This window comes from Agelaius phoeniceus, chromosome 17, assembly GCF_051311805.1.
Source record: "Agelaius phoeniceus isolate bAgePho1 chromosome 17, bAgePho1.hap1, whole genome shotgun sequence".
NCBI classification, from domain to species: domain Eukaryota; kingdom Metazoa; phylum Chordata; class Aves; order Passeriformes; family Icteridae; genus Agelaius; species Agelaius phoeniceus.
Genome location: NC_135281.1, coordinates 15516404 through 15530812, shown reverse-complemented (window position 1 = coordinate 15530812; position 14409 = coordinate 15516404). Strand labels below are relative to the sequence as shown.

Sequence of the window (14409 nt, the reverse complement as noted above, 5' to 3'; positions counted from 1 at the left end):
CCTGAACCTCCACCCAGTTCTGTCCAGAGCTCTCCAGAATCAGCTGAAGGCAGTCTGGGACTCCTGCTGAAGTGGAAGAATCCTTTAATGTCAAAGCTGCACGGAGACCTGGTAGTGACTGTGGCAATGGGAACAAAGAGTTCCATGCAATGGCATTCAGTTCTCCAAGGGTCTGAACACTTAGATGAAGTATTTTGTGACCAAGGTACCAACTGTGATTTTAATGTGCAGAAGCCAGCTCAGAAGCTCCTGCATTCAGCACTGCACTGAAGGAGAGTTGCCAGGTCCCAACTCATTCAGAATGCATCCACCACATCTGAAGGAGTGGAGATCAAGGTCAGTCTAAACCTATGACTCAAACCCATCTTACCCTGCACTTCAGGAAGAGGCAGTTTGAATTTAACACCATTTACAGCTAGAGGAGGGAACATACCTTGACCATCACTAAGCTTTCAGTCAGGCAAGAACTGAACAAGATCCAAATCACATTAACTTGATAAAGTGCCTGTTGGATGTTTTTAGAGAAACTTCTTCACCCCAATCCAAATGGGGTTACTCCTTTGCATCCAGAGCAGAATGAATTACTTACACTTCTTGAAAGGTGCAGAAGTCTGGTCTAACATGGTGCCAGGCTCCTAAAACGCTGGCAGGTGATCACTCCAACCCAGACAAGCTGTGACAGGCTGCCAGGTGTCTCAGGTGTGGGACTGCACGAGGTGGTGTGCAACCACTGATCCAGCTCTGGCACTACGTGCTGCCAGCGCAGCAATGAAAAACAGCAACAAGACTTGAACATGATTAGTATTATCCAACTGCTTTGTTATAAATATATTATATACATTCAAACATCACATTAAAATATTATTCCATTACACCAGAAGAGATTAAGGCTTTATATTATTTACAGAAACAAGCAAGCACCTTAAAAAAATAAAAAGAACAAAACACCAGTCATTGACATTTCCCTTCTACCATTACGAGTTTGATACCTTGAGCTCTTGAATACAGCTATTTGCAGTGTGCCCAATGCTAGAACTATTTCAAACATTTATTGTCAGGGTAGGGAACACTTAATAGAAGACTCAGCAGTGAGCACTCCACACGAACAGACACATGTGTTGTAGGGTGCCCTCCCTCTCCTCAGAGGCTCCTGAAGTTGAAGGCTTATGCAGAAACTGCTCAATTCCATGTGGAGAGTAGAACAATTTTGTTTTAAGGGAAACTGAAGACACTTGAGGATTGGTGGCCCCTGGAGGAGCGGGATTCTCCGGTCTGTTGCACATGACATCAATCAGGCTGAACATGATAGTGAAGACAGAGCTGAACGTGGATCAATCACCGAGTGCATTGAGCAGGCATGATTTATAGGCTTCCATTGCTCCCCACTGCTCCAGCAGTGCCCTCGCACTCCAACACCCAGTGACAAAGCTGTCACTCTCCCTGCAGGTCTTAGGCAACGAGCTGCTTGGGAAGTGTTCAGAAATGTTGATACAACACACGCTTCCTGCTCCCCCAGTGCCCCTGCAGTGCCTGTGGCGTGCCCGTACCTCACGGATACAGCGACGAAGCAAGTTCTAAGGTGTAAGCAGACATGGCTACACAAAAAGGTGCTCAGTGAGAGTAATCATCTTCATTTCAAGTATTGTTTTAAGAATTAGTTCTTTTCATTGTAGTCTGTGTTAGCACTTTTTAGTTTGTGCTTTAGAGTCTGTTATTTCTTTGCAGGTCTTGAATTTGGCTGATGGCTTTATTTTCTTTTTTCTTTTAAAAACAACATTGGCAACAAGTTAAGGATTGCAGAAGGCTGGCAGAAGTTACTTGATTTTCTGAGCCCATTTCATATCATCTGCTCTTGGCTTCTCCCCAGTAAGTCCTTGGATGATGTTCTCCAAACATCTCCAAAATCTTATCTTCTCTAATGGATAATTCAGCCAACCTAAGGGATTGCAAAGGAAAAAGAGGATTAGTTTGTCGTAGCATCCAAAGTTCAGTGTTTTTTTTTTAATGAGAAAAAAAAGCAACCCGCTCAATACTGCTAATAATGGTCAGGCTTAAACTCTCGGGACATAGTAGGAATTAAAAATAGCTCTTTGGGTGGCAAGATTTTTGCTACCATCTGTCAAGTCAGGCTTCTTAATTGTACCATGTTTCTACATGACATTCTGCTAATGAGAATTAGATTTTTTTCTTGGCAGAGGTTTCAAAACCCACATGAACCGTTTGTCGACGCCAATGACAGAATGAAGAACCAGAGTGGTTAATTTCCAGCTGTCTGATTAACTTGATAACTTATTTAGGATTGTGCAACACTAGTGACTGAGCATTCCCACCTGTACAGATATAAAAGGAAGCTAAAGCTTTCTGCAAACCTGGATGCTGAAAATCCAGAAGCCTGGCTTGTAGAAATGAGCATTCCAGAGCAGCTGCAGACATTCTGCTCTTTAGAAGGAACAGCAGCTTTGGTGAACAAACCCCATTAGTGGCCTGAGCTCACCAAGACCCCAGGCAATCAGATCTCAGCACCACTGACTGCCCCCTCAGGCTCTGAGCTCCTGCAGCTGATCACAAACCTTCCCCCACAAAGGAAGGTCCATGCAGACCCCAGCTGCAGCTCTCCCAGGAGCTCTGGGAGCAGTAATGCACAGGCTGCAGGTGTGCCAGCTGCGCTGGGCAGGCCGTACCCGTGGTGATGCAGAAGTAGGTCTCGTGGGGGGACACGTGGTGGATCCGGTGGTGCTTGCGGGGCAGGATGATGTGCCAGTCCTGCAGGAACACGACCCAGCGGGGAAGGCCAAAGTACGTGTGGGACCACTTGTGGATCTGGTTGGTCATGGTGATGAAGATGATGAGGGCAAAGACGTAGCACTCCCAGGGACAGGTCTCACACAGGGCCTCTGCAAAACACCACCAGCAGCTGTGGCAGGGCACGCTTCTGCCAGGACAGCCTCCTGCCCAGCCAGGGCTGCCTGCTGCTGCAGGAGCTGGCAGAGGCCTCGCCAAAGCTGCTCTGGCACAAGTGTCACAAGAGCCAGCGAGCCATAAGCAATTCCCAAATGCCACAAGACAGGCTGGGAAGGGCCAGAATCTGTCAGCACACCGTAAACAGGAAGTCAAACTGAGTTTACCATCTATAAAATTAATTTGACCCTTTAGTTCTTAACTTCTGCTTTGCACATAAGGCACTTGTGCACAGAGATGAAACATTCTTTTGTGTTACACACTTTGACACAATGAGTTTCCCCAGATGTTCACAGCTTGGTCCCTCTTATAAAAAAAGCATTTAGCATAACTTCTAATCTTCCTTGCACAACTCTCCAGCCCCAGATTCTCTGCTGAGCTAGAGAACCTCACTGTGCCACCTTTTGTCACCACACCTCAAAGGAAAGGAAGTTTCCCTCCCTCCTGCCAGGAGCACCAGGCTTCCAGCAGCTCTTTCTTGTCATATCACATCCATGGATTCCTCCAAACTTCTCATGGACAAATGTTCATTCAATAGCAACAAGAACACTAAATCCACAGCAGTCAGAAGTAGCAGCTTACCTGGGGAAAAAGACACAAATTTGTATGCCATGTTGGCCAAGGGGACCAGTGTCATGAAGCAGTTGTCTCCATTGGTCTCTATGAAATCATGCCTGGTGATTGCTGTGGGGTCAATATGGTGTTCCCTAAAGGGTCTGATGAAAGCCTGGGAAAACAATTGGATAAACACAATACCACACTCAATAATGGTCTTGGAAAAGAAAAATATTACAGAAAAATAACCCAAACAAACTCTCTTACACTCAAATCTGATGATTGAGTTGAAGAGAATTCCACAGTACAAAACATGTAAATAGGATTCAAACATTTGTCATGAGGACACTTGAGATCATGTGATTTACATTTGCAAAGCAATTCAGTTCCCCCACACAAATCCAAGTTTTCTTTGTTTTTCAGTTTTCTTCTTCTAAATTTTCACTTAGGACTTTTAGTATGTAGTCTTAAAAACAAGCATCAGCACCCTAATTTCACAGGCAAAATGAGCCTGTGAAATTCACTTGCTAAGCAGACTCAACCAAGGAAAAAAAAACCACTAAAAAATTAGGATTCAGCCTACCATATTTATGGGCTACAGATACCAGCACTAACAGACTAAATGCCAATTAAGTGACTGGACAAAGCAGTGGAAGACAAACAGACTATACAGAAGTCACCTCCAGGAGCAGAAATCACATCTGAACACACAGAGCAATTGTTTTACTGTGTGGGACACAGTTACTGATTTGCCTTTAACACTTGCAGCATGTCCAGCCTGTGCAAAGGTGTCCTGAGCAGCCTCAGCTCATGGTTTAGTGCAGAGTCTCTAGCAGTAGGGATCTTAAAAGTTATTTTAACTGTGGTCCAGGATACAGGGGTTCAAGACTACTAAGTCTATTGAAGCTGAACAAAAAAGCCAAACTCAACAGTTTTAATTCTGCTGTTGTAGTTCGTGTAACTCTGGATACTAACAAGGAATAGCCCACTTTTTATATAAATAATCATCCTTCTGATATTGCACTGTGAGGAGTAATTAATGGTAGCTGTTAAGAAATTTAATTAAGAAAACAGATTGTTGCCTACTACAGAAGCCAGTGCACCTTCCACTAAGCAGCTGACATTTGTAGCTGCAGGTGTATAATACACATCAAATTAAATCTTCAGTCACCACCATTCTAATATTACTGTGTTACAACAGGGGCCCATAGAAAAGGGAACAGGGAAGATTCTTCCTGGAGCAGCCTCACGTTTCACAAATTTTTAGGAGTTCAGCTGCAGGGACAACTCTCCAAATCTGTGTTCCTGACCTTCTGAGCATGCACAGAGCCCAGCCAGGGTCCAACACTTGTGCTGCCACAGGCTGTTCCCACAGAGCCTGCAGGGTCTGCAAACGCTGCCAGCCTCAGGCAGGTGACAGAATGGAGCAGTGCCACCCCACAGTGTCCCCCAGGCCAGGGGCAGGCACAGCCCTGCCCAGCAGAGCCCAGGCAGGTGACAGAATGGAGCAGTGCCACCCCACAGTGTCCCCCAGGGCAGGGGCAAGCACAGCCCTGCCCAGCAGAGCCCAGGCAGGTGACAGAATGGAGCAGTGCCACCCCACAGTGTCCCCCAGGGCAGGGGCAAGCACAGCCCTGCCCAGCAGAGCCCAGGCAGGTGACAGAATGGAGCAGTGCCACCCCACAGTGTCCCCCAGGCCAGGGGCAAGCACAGCCCTGCCCAGCAGAGCCCAGGCTGTGCCCTGGGCTGGGTGTGGCACAGAGCCCAGCCCAGCTGGGAGCACGGGCACTGCTGCAAAAGGCACTTCAGAGAATAACAATGTCAAACCTTTCCAACGATGGGCAGCTCCACAGATCCCCAGGTGTCTGCTCCCCAGTGGAACAGTCCTGAGAGGAAGTCGGCCGTAATAACTCCTGCAACTGGAATGAGAGTCAGACAAACACAGCATTTTTACTGATTCAGTCACATCTTATTCTTATTTCAGAAGTTAACTTGTTTATCTGCCTCTAACTTAGATATTTACAACCACGTGAGATCTACACATTCTGAATAAACAGAGGGTCAGGCAATTAGGAAAAGGAGCAAGACACCATTTGGACAGCAGCAATCTTCATTAAATCTGTATTTGTGTTTAGCCCATCTCCTACAGAACAGAAATACCTTCCTAGTGGGTACCTTTTGCTCGGCTGACCCCTAACCTCTGCAGTCCTTCCCCTCACCTTTCATTTTCAGAGAGGGAGAAGAAATAAAAAAGCTCTTCTCCTATTATAATTCAGCCCCTGCTGTTGAATCCATTATCCAGTTGGCCCAAACTCTTAAATGCAGCAGGAGACTCTTCATTCTTTATCTACCCTTATTACACTGAAGACAGCTTATTTTCTAAGCAGCAGATTCTGTGCATTTGTTCTTGTTTCAGACCACACACACAGGCTACAGCAAGGCTGGGTGGGACACAATAGCGTTTAGATCTGCTCCCAGCAGCTGAAAGGGCAAGCAGCCTGGGCTCAGGGGAAGATATCCAAACAACACTTCTCTTTGCAAGACTCAAATGCCATTCTCGCTGAGGTAATGCCCCCATTAGCCTGCCTTGCCTCCAGCTGCTGCATCATCCCAGTGAAATAACTGCAGGAACAGCAACGCAAATCGAGGCAAAATACCAACAGCTCAATAGATGCTCCTCGTGTTGCTTTGATGTCAGCTGGTAAAGGGAAGAATGGAGGGTGCCTGAAGCAGTGCATTATACTAAAGCAATTGGGATAAAACCTAACTACCAGCAGTCTTGTTCCAGCTGTACTGCAGCAGGGTGTGCTCTGTCCTCTATGCTCCTCTGTGGAGGGTGAGTCACAATGAAAGAGCAGGAGCTGTGCAGAGGTTCCACAGAACCAGCACGGTGACACTTGGTGTGTGTCCTGGGCTCAGAGGGCACATCCCACTGATGAGCTGGGCCCAGCAGCCTCACACACCCAGCACTGCCTTCCCTGAGCATGGCAAGGCCAAGGCACAGGAGCTGCAGGACTTGCTCAGAACACTGGCAATTCTTGGTATGCAAGTAGACTGCAGAATAAGGAGGAGGGAAGGCAGCCCAGCACACAGGGAACCCAAAGGTGCACCAATGGACTCCAGCCAGTATCCAAGCAAACACTCCACTGCCACACATATTTGCTGGAAATGCTGCTCTGTCCCATTCCCCCACACCTGTGATCCTCTGTGTGGGCACCTCCCAGGCACACCAGCCCAACACACAGGGACACAGGGCACCTCTGTCCTGCTTGTGTCCAGCTCAGAAACCAGGGACTGTGCAGGGTTTGTGACCCAGGAAAGGCCCCTCTCCACCTCCTCAGTGCTTCAGTCAAACTGAGAGACAGCCTGCAAGCTCTGCTCTTGTGGGTGACTCTCAACCACTTCCCGTGGCCAGGCTGCTCCCTGCAGAAGGAGGAGGCCCCACAAGAGCTTCCAGACACAAAACTGCTGGGCACATTCACCATTAAAAGCTGCACTTCACCGAAATTGTATGAGCTGAGTAAGCTTGGCTTTGCATAGATCAAATAATCAAATTGTAACCTGGAGTCTTATATCAAAGTATACAAAGTTTCATATCCACTGTAAAAATTCAGTTAGAGTCTCTGGAGAGAAAGCAAGCAGGATACGATGTTATTAAATAACCTGATGCTATTGTGTAACATCACTGGGAAGTAGAGCTGTGTTTAATTGGTGGCTGTATGAACTGGTTGAACAGCATTAAATGGTCTGCATGGATAACTTCACACAGAAAAAATCTTGTTGGCTAAATATCAATATGCCAAAGTACCAGTTGTTTGTCACTTATATGCTTATGAAAATAAAGTGCCTTAGTCACCTGGAGTCCCCATTTAGTGACTTTCAGTACAGAGAAGGCAGGGGTTTGATATTATGGCAAGTTACGAGGCTAAGATTATAATCCCTGGACATTTCAATAAATATAAACTGCAGCAGCTTGAAAGAGAAAAAAGAAGAGTTCATAAATTTGGCTAATAAAGCTGAGGAACTTTCAGTCAGACCTGGACCTGAGAGTGCCCACGAGTGGCATCCCTGGAGCTGTGAGGCAGCAGGACATGGACACCTGAGCAACGTGCCCAGCACTCACTTCAGCCAGCACTGATGTCTCTGGAGTGTTCTTTGTCCAGCATGTGCCACAGCTTTCGTGTGTTACACACTCATGTCTGGCTCTGCAATGCAGCTGACCAAGGGCAGCCCTGCAGAGCTGCTGGAGCTTGAAACAAAGAGCTTCTGGGCCTTGATGAGATCCAGTTTTTATTCTGAAACTGCACTAAGTGATTTCCTCCTGTGTGCTCTCTCTGGCTGACCCACAACCTCTGCAGTACTGAAACATGTACCTCAAATGGGTTAAAAAAATCAGCTTCCCATCTTTCAAGAGAGCAGTAATTAATTGTAACTTGTATCATGTCACAAGATGTTCCTAAAGATATCTGCTCTATGTGGGGCAGTTCCTAGGAATATAAACAGGTTACAACACAAAGTTAACTCTTCTTTTTTTTGTAAGACTGCAATGAACAGTGCCTGTCATGAACCAGTGTGGCTGCAGATAACAGTCACATGCCTGAAACAGGTCAACCAACTTGGAAAAAAGGGGCTTAAAACCCTATACAAAAATAGGAGGAAGGAGAGGAAAATGAAAACCAAGATTCATGCTGTAACTTGCCAAACTTTTTATCTAGATGTTATTAATAAATGAACTATATACTCAGCTCGTGTATATTGAATAGGCTGGGCACCACAAGCTCACCTGAAGGTATGAGGACTTTCAAGCCTGACATTACATGCCTTGGTGAGGCTTTTCTGCTTGCCACACAATAATCCCTTTGCCAGCCTTGTCCCCGGCACTACCAACCTTCAATGACAGTGGCAGAGGCTGCTCTGGCTCTGTGGCACTGCTGGGATGTTGTCCTGCTGCAGTGGGAAACACGGGGGTGTTCAAGCTCCCCCAGAGCCCCATTCCCAGCCAGGGCTGCCTGACTCAACTGGGTGCCTGTGTGCATGCAAATAAAACACCAAACTCAGACTTGCAGAAAGGGGAACAGCTCCATGGCTGCCCAGCAGCTGAGGATATCCAGAACAGGGCATGACTGGAGTGAGCACAAGCCACAGCAGAAATCCATCCTCTGCCCACTCTTTTTTTCTTTCGGTGAGGAGGGAAGGAAATTGTCTCATCTCTGCTAAACCAGCCTGGAAGGCAAGAGAGTCCCGTGGCTCTTCCTGTGCAGCACGCTCATCTTTAGTCAGCAGGACATGACACAGCCTGAGCTGCTCCGAGGCAAGGCCACCGAGTGTCCTCAGAGCTGCGCTCCCCTGCAGGCCCCGAGTGACTCAGCAGGGCCAGGGCACCTGCGTGCCCCTGCCACAGCACGGAGGGAGGGGACACTGTGGGGAGGGAGGGCTGCCCCACTGCAGCCACAGCAGGGGCACGTCTCTGCTGTCCCAGGAATGTCCAGGTTAAGGCATTTACAGTATTGCCTGTGTTACAATTCCGTGTGCCTCTAAAGGCACAAAGAAAGAAGCTGGGACATGGCCTTTAATTACACACACAGGGTTTAGGCTCAGTGGAATGGTGCAGAGTATTCAAAGTGCTTCATTTCCTGAAGGAAAGTATGTATTTATATAGGAGCACACAGAGGGTCCCTGTGCAGTGAAGAGGTCTGTGCAGCAGGACAGATCCAGCCCCTGGAACAGACTGACAAAGACCTGGCAGGAACTGGGCCTAGAGCTCTGTCTTTATTAGCAGAATGTTTGTTTTATGACTTCAGCTCAAGGTCAATATTCCAAAGAAGCCTGAGGGAAGCTGTCAATGGAGCACACCTCACCCTGTGGGTGACTCAGGATTCCCAACTGTGCCCGTGGAGCTCCTCACGTATTTAGGAATCAGGACTTTTATGGATATGACTTGCACAATATGCAATAAAACCTAATACTCAGTGTCAATTACAGACATCATTCACACTTCAGCTGGAGAAATAATGTATTGAAGGCAGCAAAACAAGATAGCCTGAAGCACTTACTATTTTATGGCACTCATTTTTGTACACACTATCAATTATTTCCACACCACTTTATTTACACAGAATCCAGATTCTGCTACTTTAATCATTCACTACTACTTAAATAATACTATCAGTGAATTGGCTGCTTTATCAGTTAAACTGGTAACCAGGATATCAGAGAACTCCAGCTTTTATCAATATTAACTTTGAGATGAAAGCCAGCTGCAAACAGATTGCACCACAGGTTAACCATCATTGCTGATTCTCTTGTCTGGCTCTGCCCCCATCCCTAAGCAGCAGTTCCCATTCCCATGCCATGTTCCCTCCATTCCTCCCAACACCTCCAGCTCACCAGCTGAGAGCAGCCAAGACTGAATTAAGCCAGGAGAGCTGCTGTGATTGACAGTGAGGACACTGCTGCCCCCAGCCCCAACAGCCTCTCCTCAGACACCAGGAACCCCAGTCCCAGCCTTGGCAGGAATTCAGAGCTTCTGCTGTGTACCACTGCTTGAACCCAGTGCAGTGTTTGGGGTGGGGTTTGTTTGTTTTGTTTGAACTCATTAGCAATGCCCAGCACTGATGATGAACAAGTACTGTTCTCTTCTAAAACACACACCCCACACAGCTTATAGGAAAGGTAATTTTTTCTGAACATTCTATCAGAATCCTTCACTGGTTCTTCCTCTCCTCCACAGAAGAGGTGGAATCAACTTCTCTTATACTCCTGGAAAAAGTCATCATTCAGGATGATAAAGGGCAAACATCACATCCTGACATGAAAGCACAATTCCTCAGAATTCTTGTGTTCAGTCTGCAGTCCCCAGAAATGAAGCCAGTTTGATGCCTCAAGCACCAATTATGACATTTCCCTTGAGCTTTTGCGTTCTGGAAAGTTCTTGTGAACACTTTTGTCGAGCAATGTATTTTGTTCCCAACCCTGACCATTTTGACAGCTCTTTTCCTTCTCAATAGTCCTTACTCTTGCAGTGACTACACAGGAACACCAAACTTACTCAGCTACATCAGAACTTCCCCTCTGAGAGGCTGAGAAGCCACTGACACGTAAAGACAAAGCAGCACCACATTTTGCAGAGGGCCTCAGTTTCAGAGGCTCACACACAGATGTCCCTCTCCCTTTCCAATAGCAAGTCAAGGCTGAAGGACCCCACATGAAGGGAGTGTTGCCTGCAGCAGCAGCAAACAGCTCCTACTTACATATCCCAACGAGGACCGAGGGCGTGTGCTCCAGCCGCAGGTACAGGAGCAGATTGTAAAAGTTGAAGCAGATCAGAGAGAAGCATAAGATGACAGAGATCCATTCTTGTAGTCTCTTTCCTGTTGGAAATAACAAGGGAGAAAGCACGTTTTACTTTTATCAGAGAGGAAAATGTGAAGCCTGAAATAACAGAAAGACCATTCTATGCCTGGATGATTTGCTCCACTTGCCTGACACGGAACTGAAACAGAAACTCATTCATCCATGGGAGGTGCACACATTTTCTTAAATGACAGTCCTCTTCCCTGAGCCACTACTACCCTCTTCCCTCTGCTCTTGTCCAATTAACAGGGCCAAATCAGACACCATCTCACACTGTCCTAGTTTCCCTCTCCCTGAGATTGCTGGCATAAAGTTCCTCCACGTCACATCTTTTCTCAATTTGCATTTCATCCAATATTCAGTGTTGCTGGAAGGGTTGAATCTGGGAACAAATTTCTGGCCTCAAACATATTTAAATCACCTTGTGATCTGTAATATTTACAAGCTCTGAGATTTTGAATAAAGCTGTTGTACTAACAGGAGAAAGCACTGTTCTCACCATTCTGTATTTTGGTGGCCCTGGAATGGCTTGTCTAACGTCACAAGTACTCCCCTGAAGCTTCTCCCTGAACTGCTGTCTTGTCTGTGCCTTCCTGCTCCCAGGCAAAGGCTGGCAACTCTCAGCAACTCTGAGATGACAAGGGACAGAACAAGAAAAGAGAAAGAACTGGCACAAATTCTCTCCTGCACCTTGCTGTACCACTTTGTACCTCTATGAAAAAATCATTTACTGCCTATAAAAAGGGAGCAGGCACATCAGAGTATGGTAACACTTGCACTATCAGGTTAGCACAGAAGGCAGCTCCCTGCTCTTCACTGCTGCATCCCCACGAGGCGCCAAGGCAGAGCACAGGGAACACTCAGGGTGAAACCTGCAGGATTAGGGCACAGAAACAGACCTTTAATACCCAAGGCCAAGAAGATCTGAGCTGTCACCAGAAGGGCCTGGGCTGCAGGCAGCTCTTAATGCCCTCAGGAGCTGCCAGGCCAGTCCCAGCCTGTTCTGGGGGTCAGCCAGCACAGCCTCCCCTTGCCAGGGCTCCCTGGGGCAGTTACCCCACAGCCCCAGTCCCTCTGGCAAAGCAGAGCACAAGGAAGGCTCAGGGAGGGCTCCAGACAGGGGCACATGCTCTCCCAGGAGCAGAGGCACACTCAGGCCTGGCATGCGTTCAGCTTCTGTCCTACTCCTCCTCTCTGCTGACCTAATGCCTGATCAAATTTCTCCTCCTAAATGCTAAATCAAGTCCTCCTTCTCACTGTACCACGCAATGAGCAGGGAAAGGAGGAACATAAATGCAGGATCAGTCTTATCTCCAACGTGCCTGCAAGGCAACATTTGAAAGTGTGAACAAAAGACTTTGACAGGTCAGTTTTAGACGTTCTAGAAGGGCCATGGGTATATAAATTAACACTCTCTGCAGTAGCAGAGGAGAGAATAGTAGAATTAAATTAAGACACGAGAACAGCCATATTTGACAGCAGCATCAGGTCACAACGTGGGTGATTCTATAAAGAGGTCCCTGGAGTAACAAAAGTAAGAGTTAATTAACACTCACTTCCTTCATAAGAAAACCACACCCTGATTAGAGGAGCTAAGTGGGTAGATCCACATGGAACAATTAGCTGAGTGCTGGAAAGGAGGCTGGCAAGTCCCCTGAGCTCAGTGTGTGCAAACACCTCTGTAGTCTGAACCCAGGGATCCAGCATGGCTGTCGAGATATCCAGGTTCAAAAACACAGCCTCAGCTCTGCACTGGGAAGGCAAATCAAGGAACTGAGTCAGCGCTGATAACTTGTATTTAAAGGGCACTCAAACCCCAAAGTCTGTGAAGGAATGAATTGCCAAAGCCACAAAGTATGTGCTTAAAGAAATCAGAGAAACATTCCAGTCACGTTCACGCTGCACAATTCAACGCAAGCCCATTCTTATGGATTCAGAATCTGAACATGATACGCTTCAGCCATAATACATATTCTGGCATTGCTTATGTAAATTATTTATGTAATTCCAGAAGAAACCTGCATATCTAATACACCCTCAGCTCCCTGATATATCACTGTACGTGTGCTACAGCCAGCGAGAAGGGCAGCAAGCTCTTCGGGGAGGAAAACCTTTTCCTTATGAGCCAGAGCAGTGGTTAAGTCAGTGAGTGCTTTTGTGTAAAGCACAGGAATCAGACCCAGTGGCTGAAAGGTGTCACAAAGGACCTGCTCAGGGCAAGCTCGTGGAGAGCAAAAGAAACTGAAACAGGCAGACTTGCCCCAGTCACACAAGCGAACAAAGGCCTTGGATTTCTTATCATCACTTGGCTCTGTGTGAGTAAGAGCACCTACTTGTGCAGGAATTGCCTTGGATGTGCAAGCTGGGCTCAGCTGATCTGCTGGAAACCACAAGACACTCAAAATACATCTTCCCTTCCCTAATTCTTCACCAGAGAATAGATTCTCTAGGAATGGGAGGAATACCCAGCACTGCTGACACTGAGCAGTGACCTAAAAACAAATTATGCTTTTTTTACAAGGAGTTTGCAATTATTTCCCCAGCATAGTCAAACAGCCATTTACCGAGCACCCAAATAACAAACTAAAGCTTGATGAAGAGTTCCAAGCTGCAGGAAGAGCGGAGCAGGGACTGAAGCATCCCCGTGCCGGTTGTGCGGTGCCAGGCCCGCAGAGGCTCCGAGGGCAGAGCCGCGGCTCCAACCTCGTGCTGCGGCCACACCTGCCCACCTGCGCTCGAGGGGAAGGCTCGCTTCTGTCCGCCGGCTTCAGAGGGCGGAACGTCCCTCCCGGGCAGTTTGTGGCTGCGAGCGCTGCCGCCCGCACCCGGCCCGTGCCGCAGCCCCGCTCCGAGCCCAGGGCCGCCAGCCCCGGCCCTTCCCGCTCTTCCGGGGCGCCCGGAGCCGGGCCGGGAACAGCCGGGCCCGAGGGGAGCCGGCCACGGGAGAACCGGGCCCGGCAAGAACGGGGCTCGAGGGGAACGGCTCCTGGGGGAGCCACCGCGAGCACCCGGCCCGCGGGCCCCGCCCGTCCGCGCCGCCTCACCTGGCGAGTAGAGCTCGGCCAGCTCGCGGGCCCCGGCGTGCTGGGCGCCCCAGCGCCGCCCGCCGCCCTCGGGCTCCTCGGCGGCCTCGTCCCGCGGCGCGGCCGCCCCCGGGCCGCTCTCGGCCATGTCCGGCCGGGATGGGCGCGCAGGGCCCGCGGACCCGCCCGGCAGCGACGGGAACGGGCCGCGCTGCGGCGGGGGGCGGGCGCGCCGGGCCCCGCCCCCTGCGCCTCCCGCCAATCGCCGCCGCCGCCGCGAGCCCGCCCGGCCAATGGGCAGCGCCGCCCGGCGCGCAGCGGCCAATGGCGCGGCGGCACGGCCGGCGGCGCAGTGCGGGGCGGGGGCGGCCGGGCCGGGCCGGGCGCGGGACCGGGGCGGGGCCGGGGAGGAGCCGGGGCGGGACCGGGCGGGGCCGGGCGGGGCAGGGCAGGGTGGGGCGGCGGGCGCGGCCCGGTCCAGTCCGGGATGGGGGCGGAAACGGGCCCCGGGCGGGGTCGG

The 14409-nt window shown here is 49.2% G+C and overlaps 1 protein-coding gene across 1 annotated transcript; it reads right to left on the bottom strand.

Annotated features, from left to right (window-relative positions):
- Positions 1–798: 798 nt before the first annotated feature.
- On the bottom strand, positions 799–14125 carry PEDS1 (plasmanylethanolamine desaturase 1). Its single transcript, XM_054644324.2, has 6 exons — positions 13911–14125; positions 10764–10883; positions 5341–5432; positions 3541–3685; positions 2682–2894; positions 799–1936 (listed from the first exon to the last, which is right to left on the bottom strand). The coding sequence occupies exons 1-6, from the start codon at positions 14035–14037 to the stop codon at positions 1815–1817; spliced, it is 819 nt and encodes a 272-aa protein (XP_054500299.2). The 5' UTR covers positions 14038–14125; the 3' UTR covers positions 799–1814.
- Between the last annotated feature and the right edge of the window lie 284 nt (positions 14126–14409).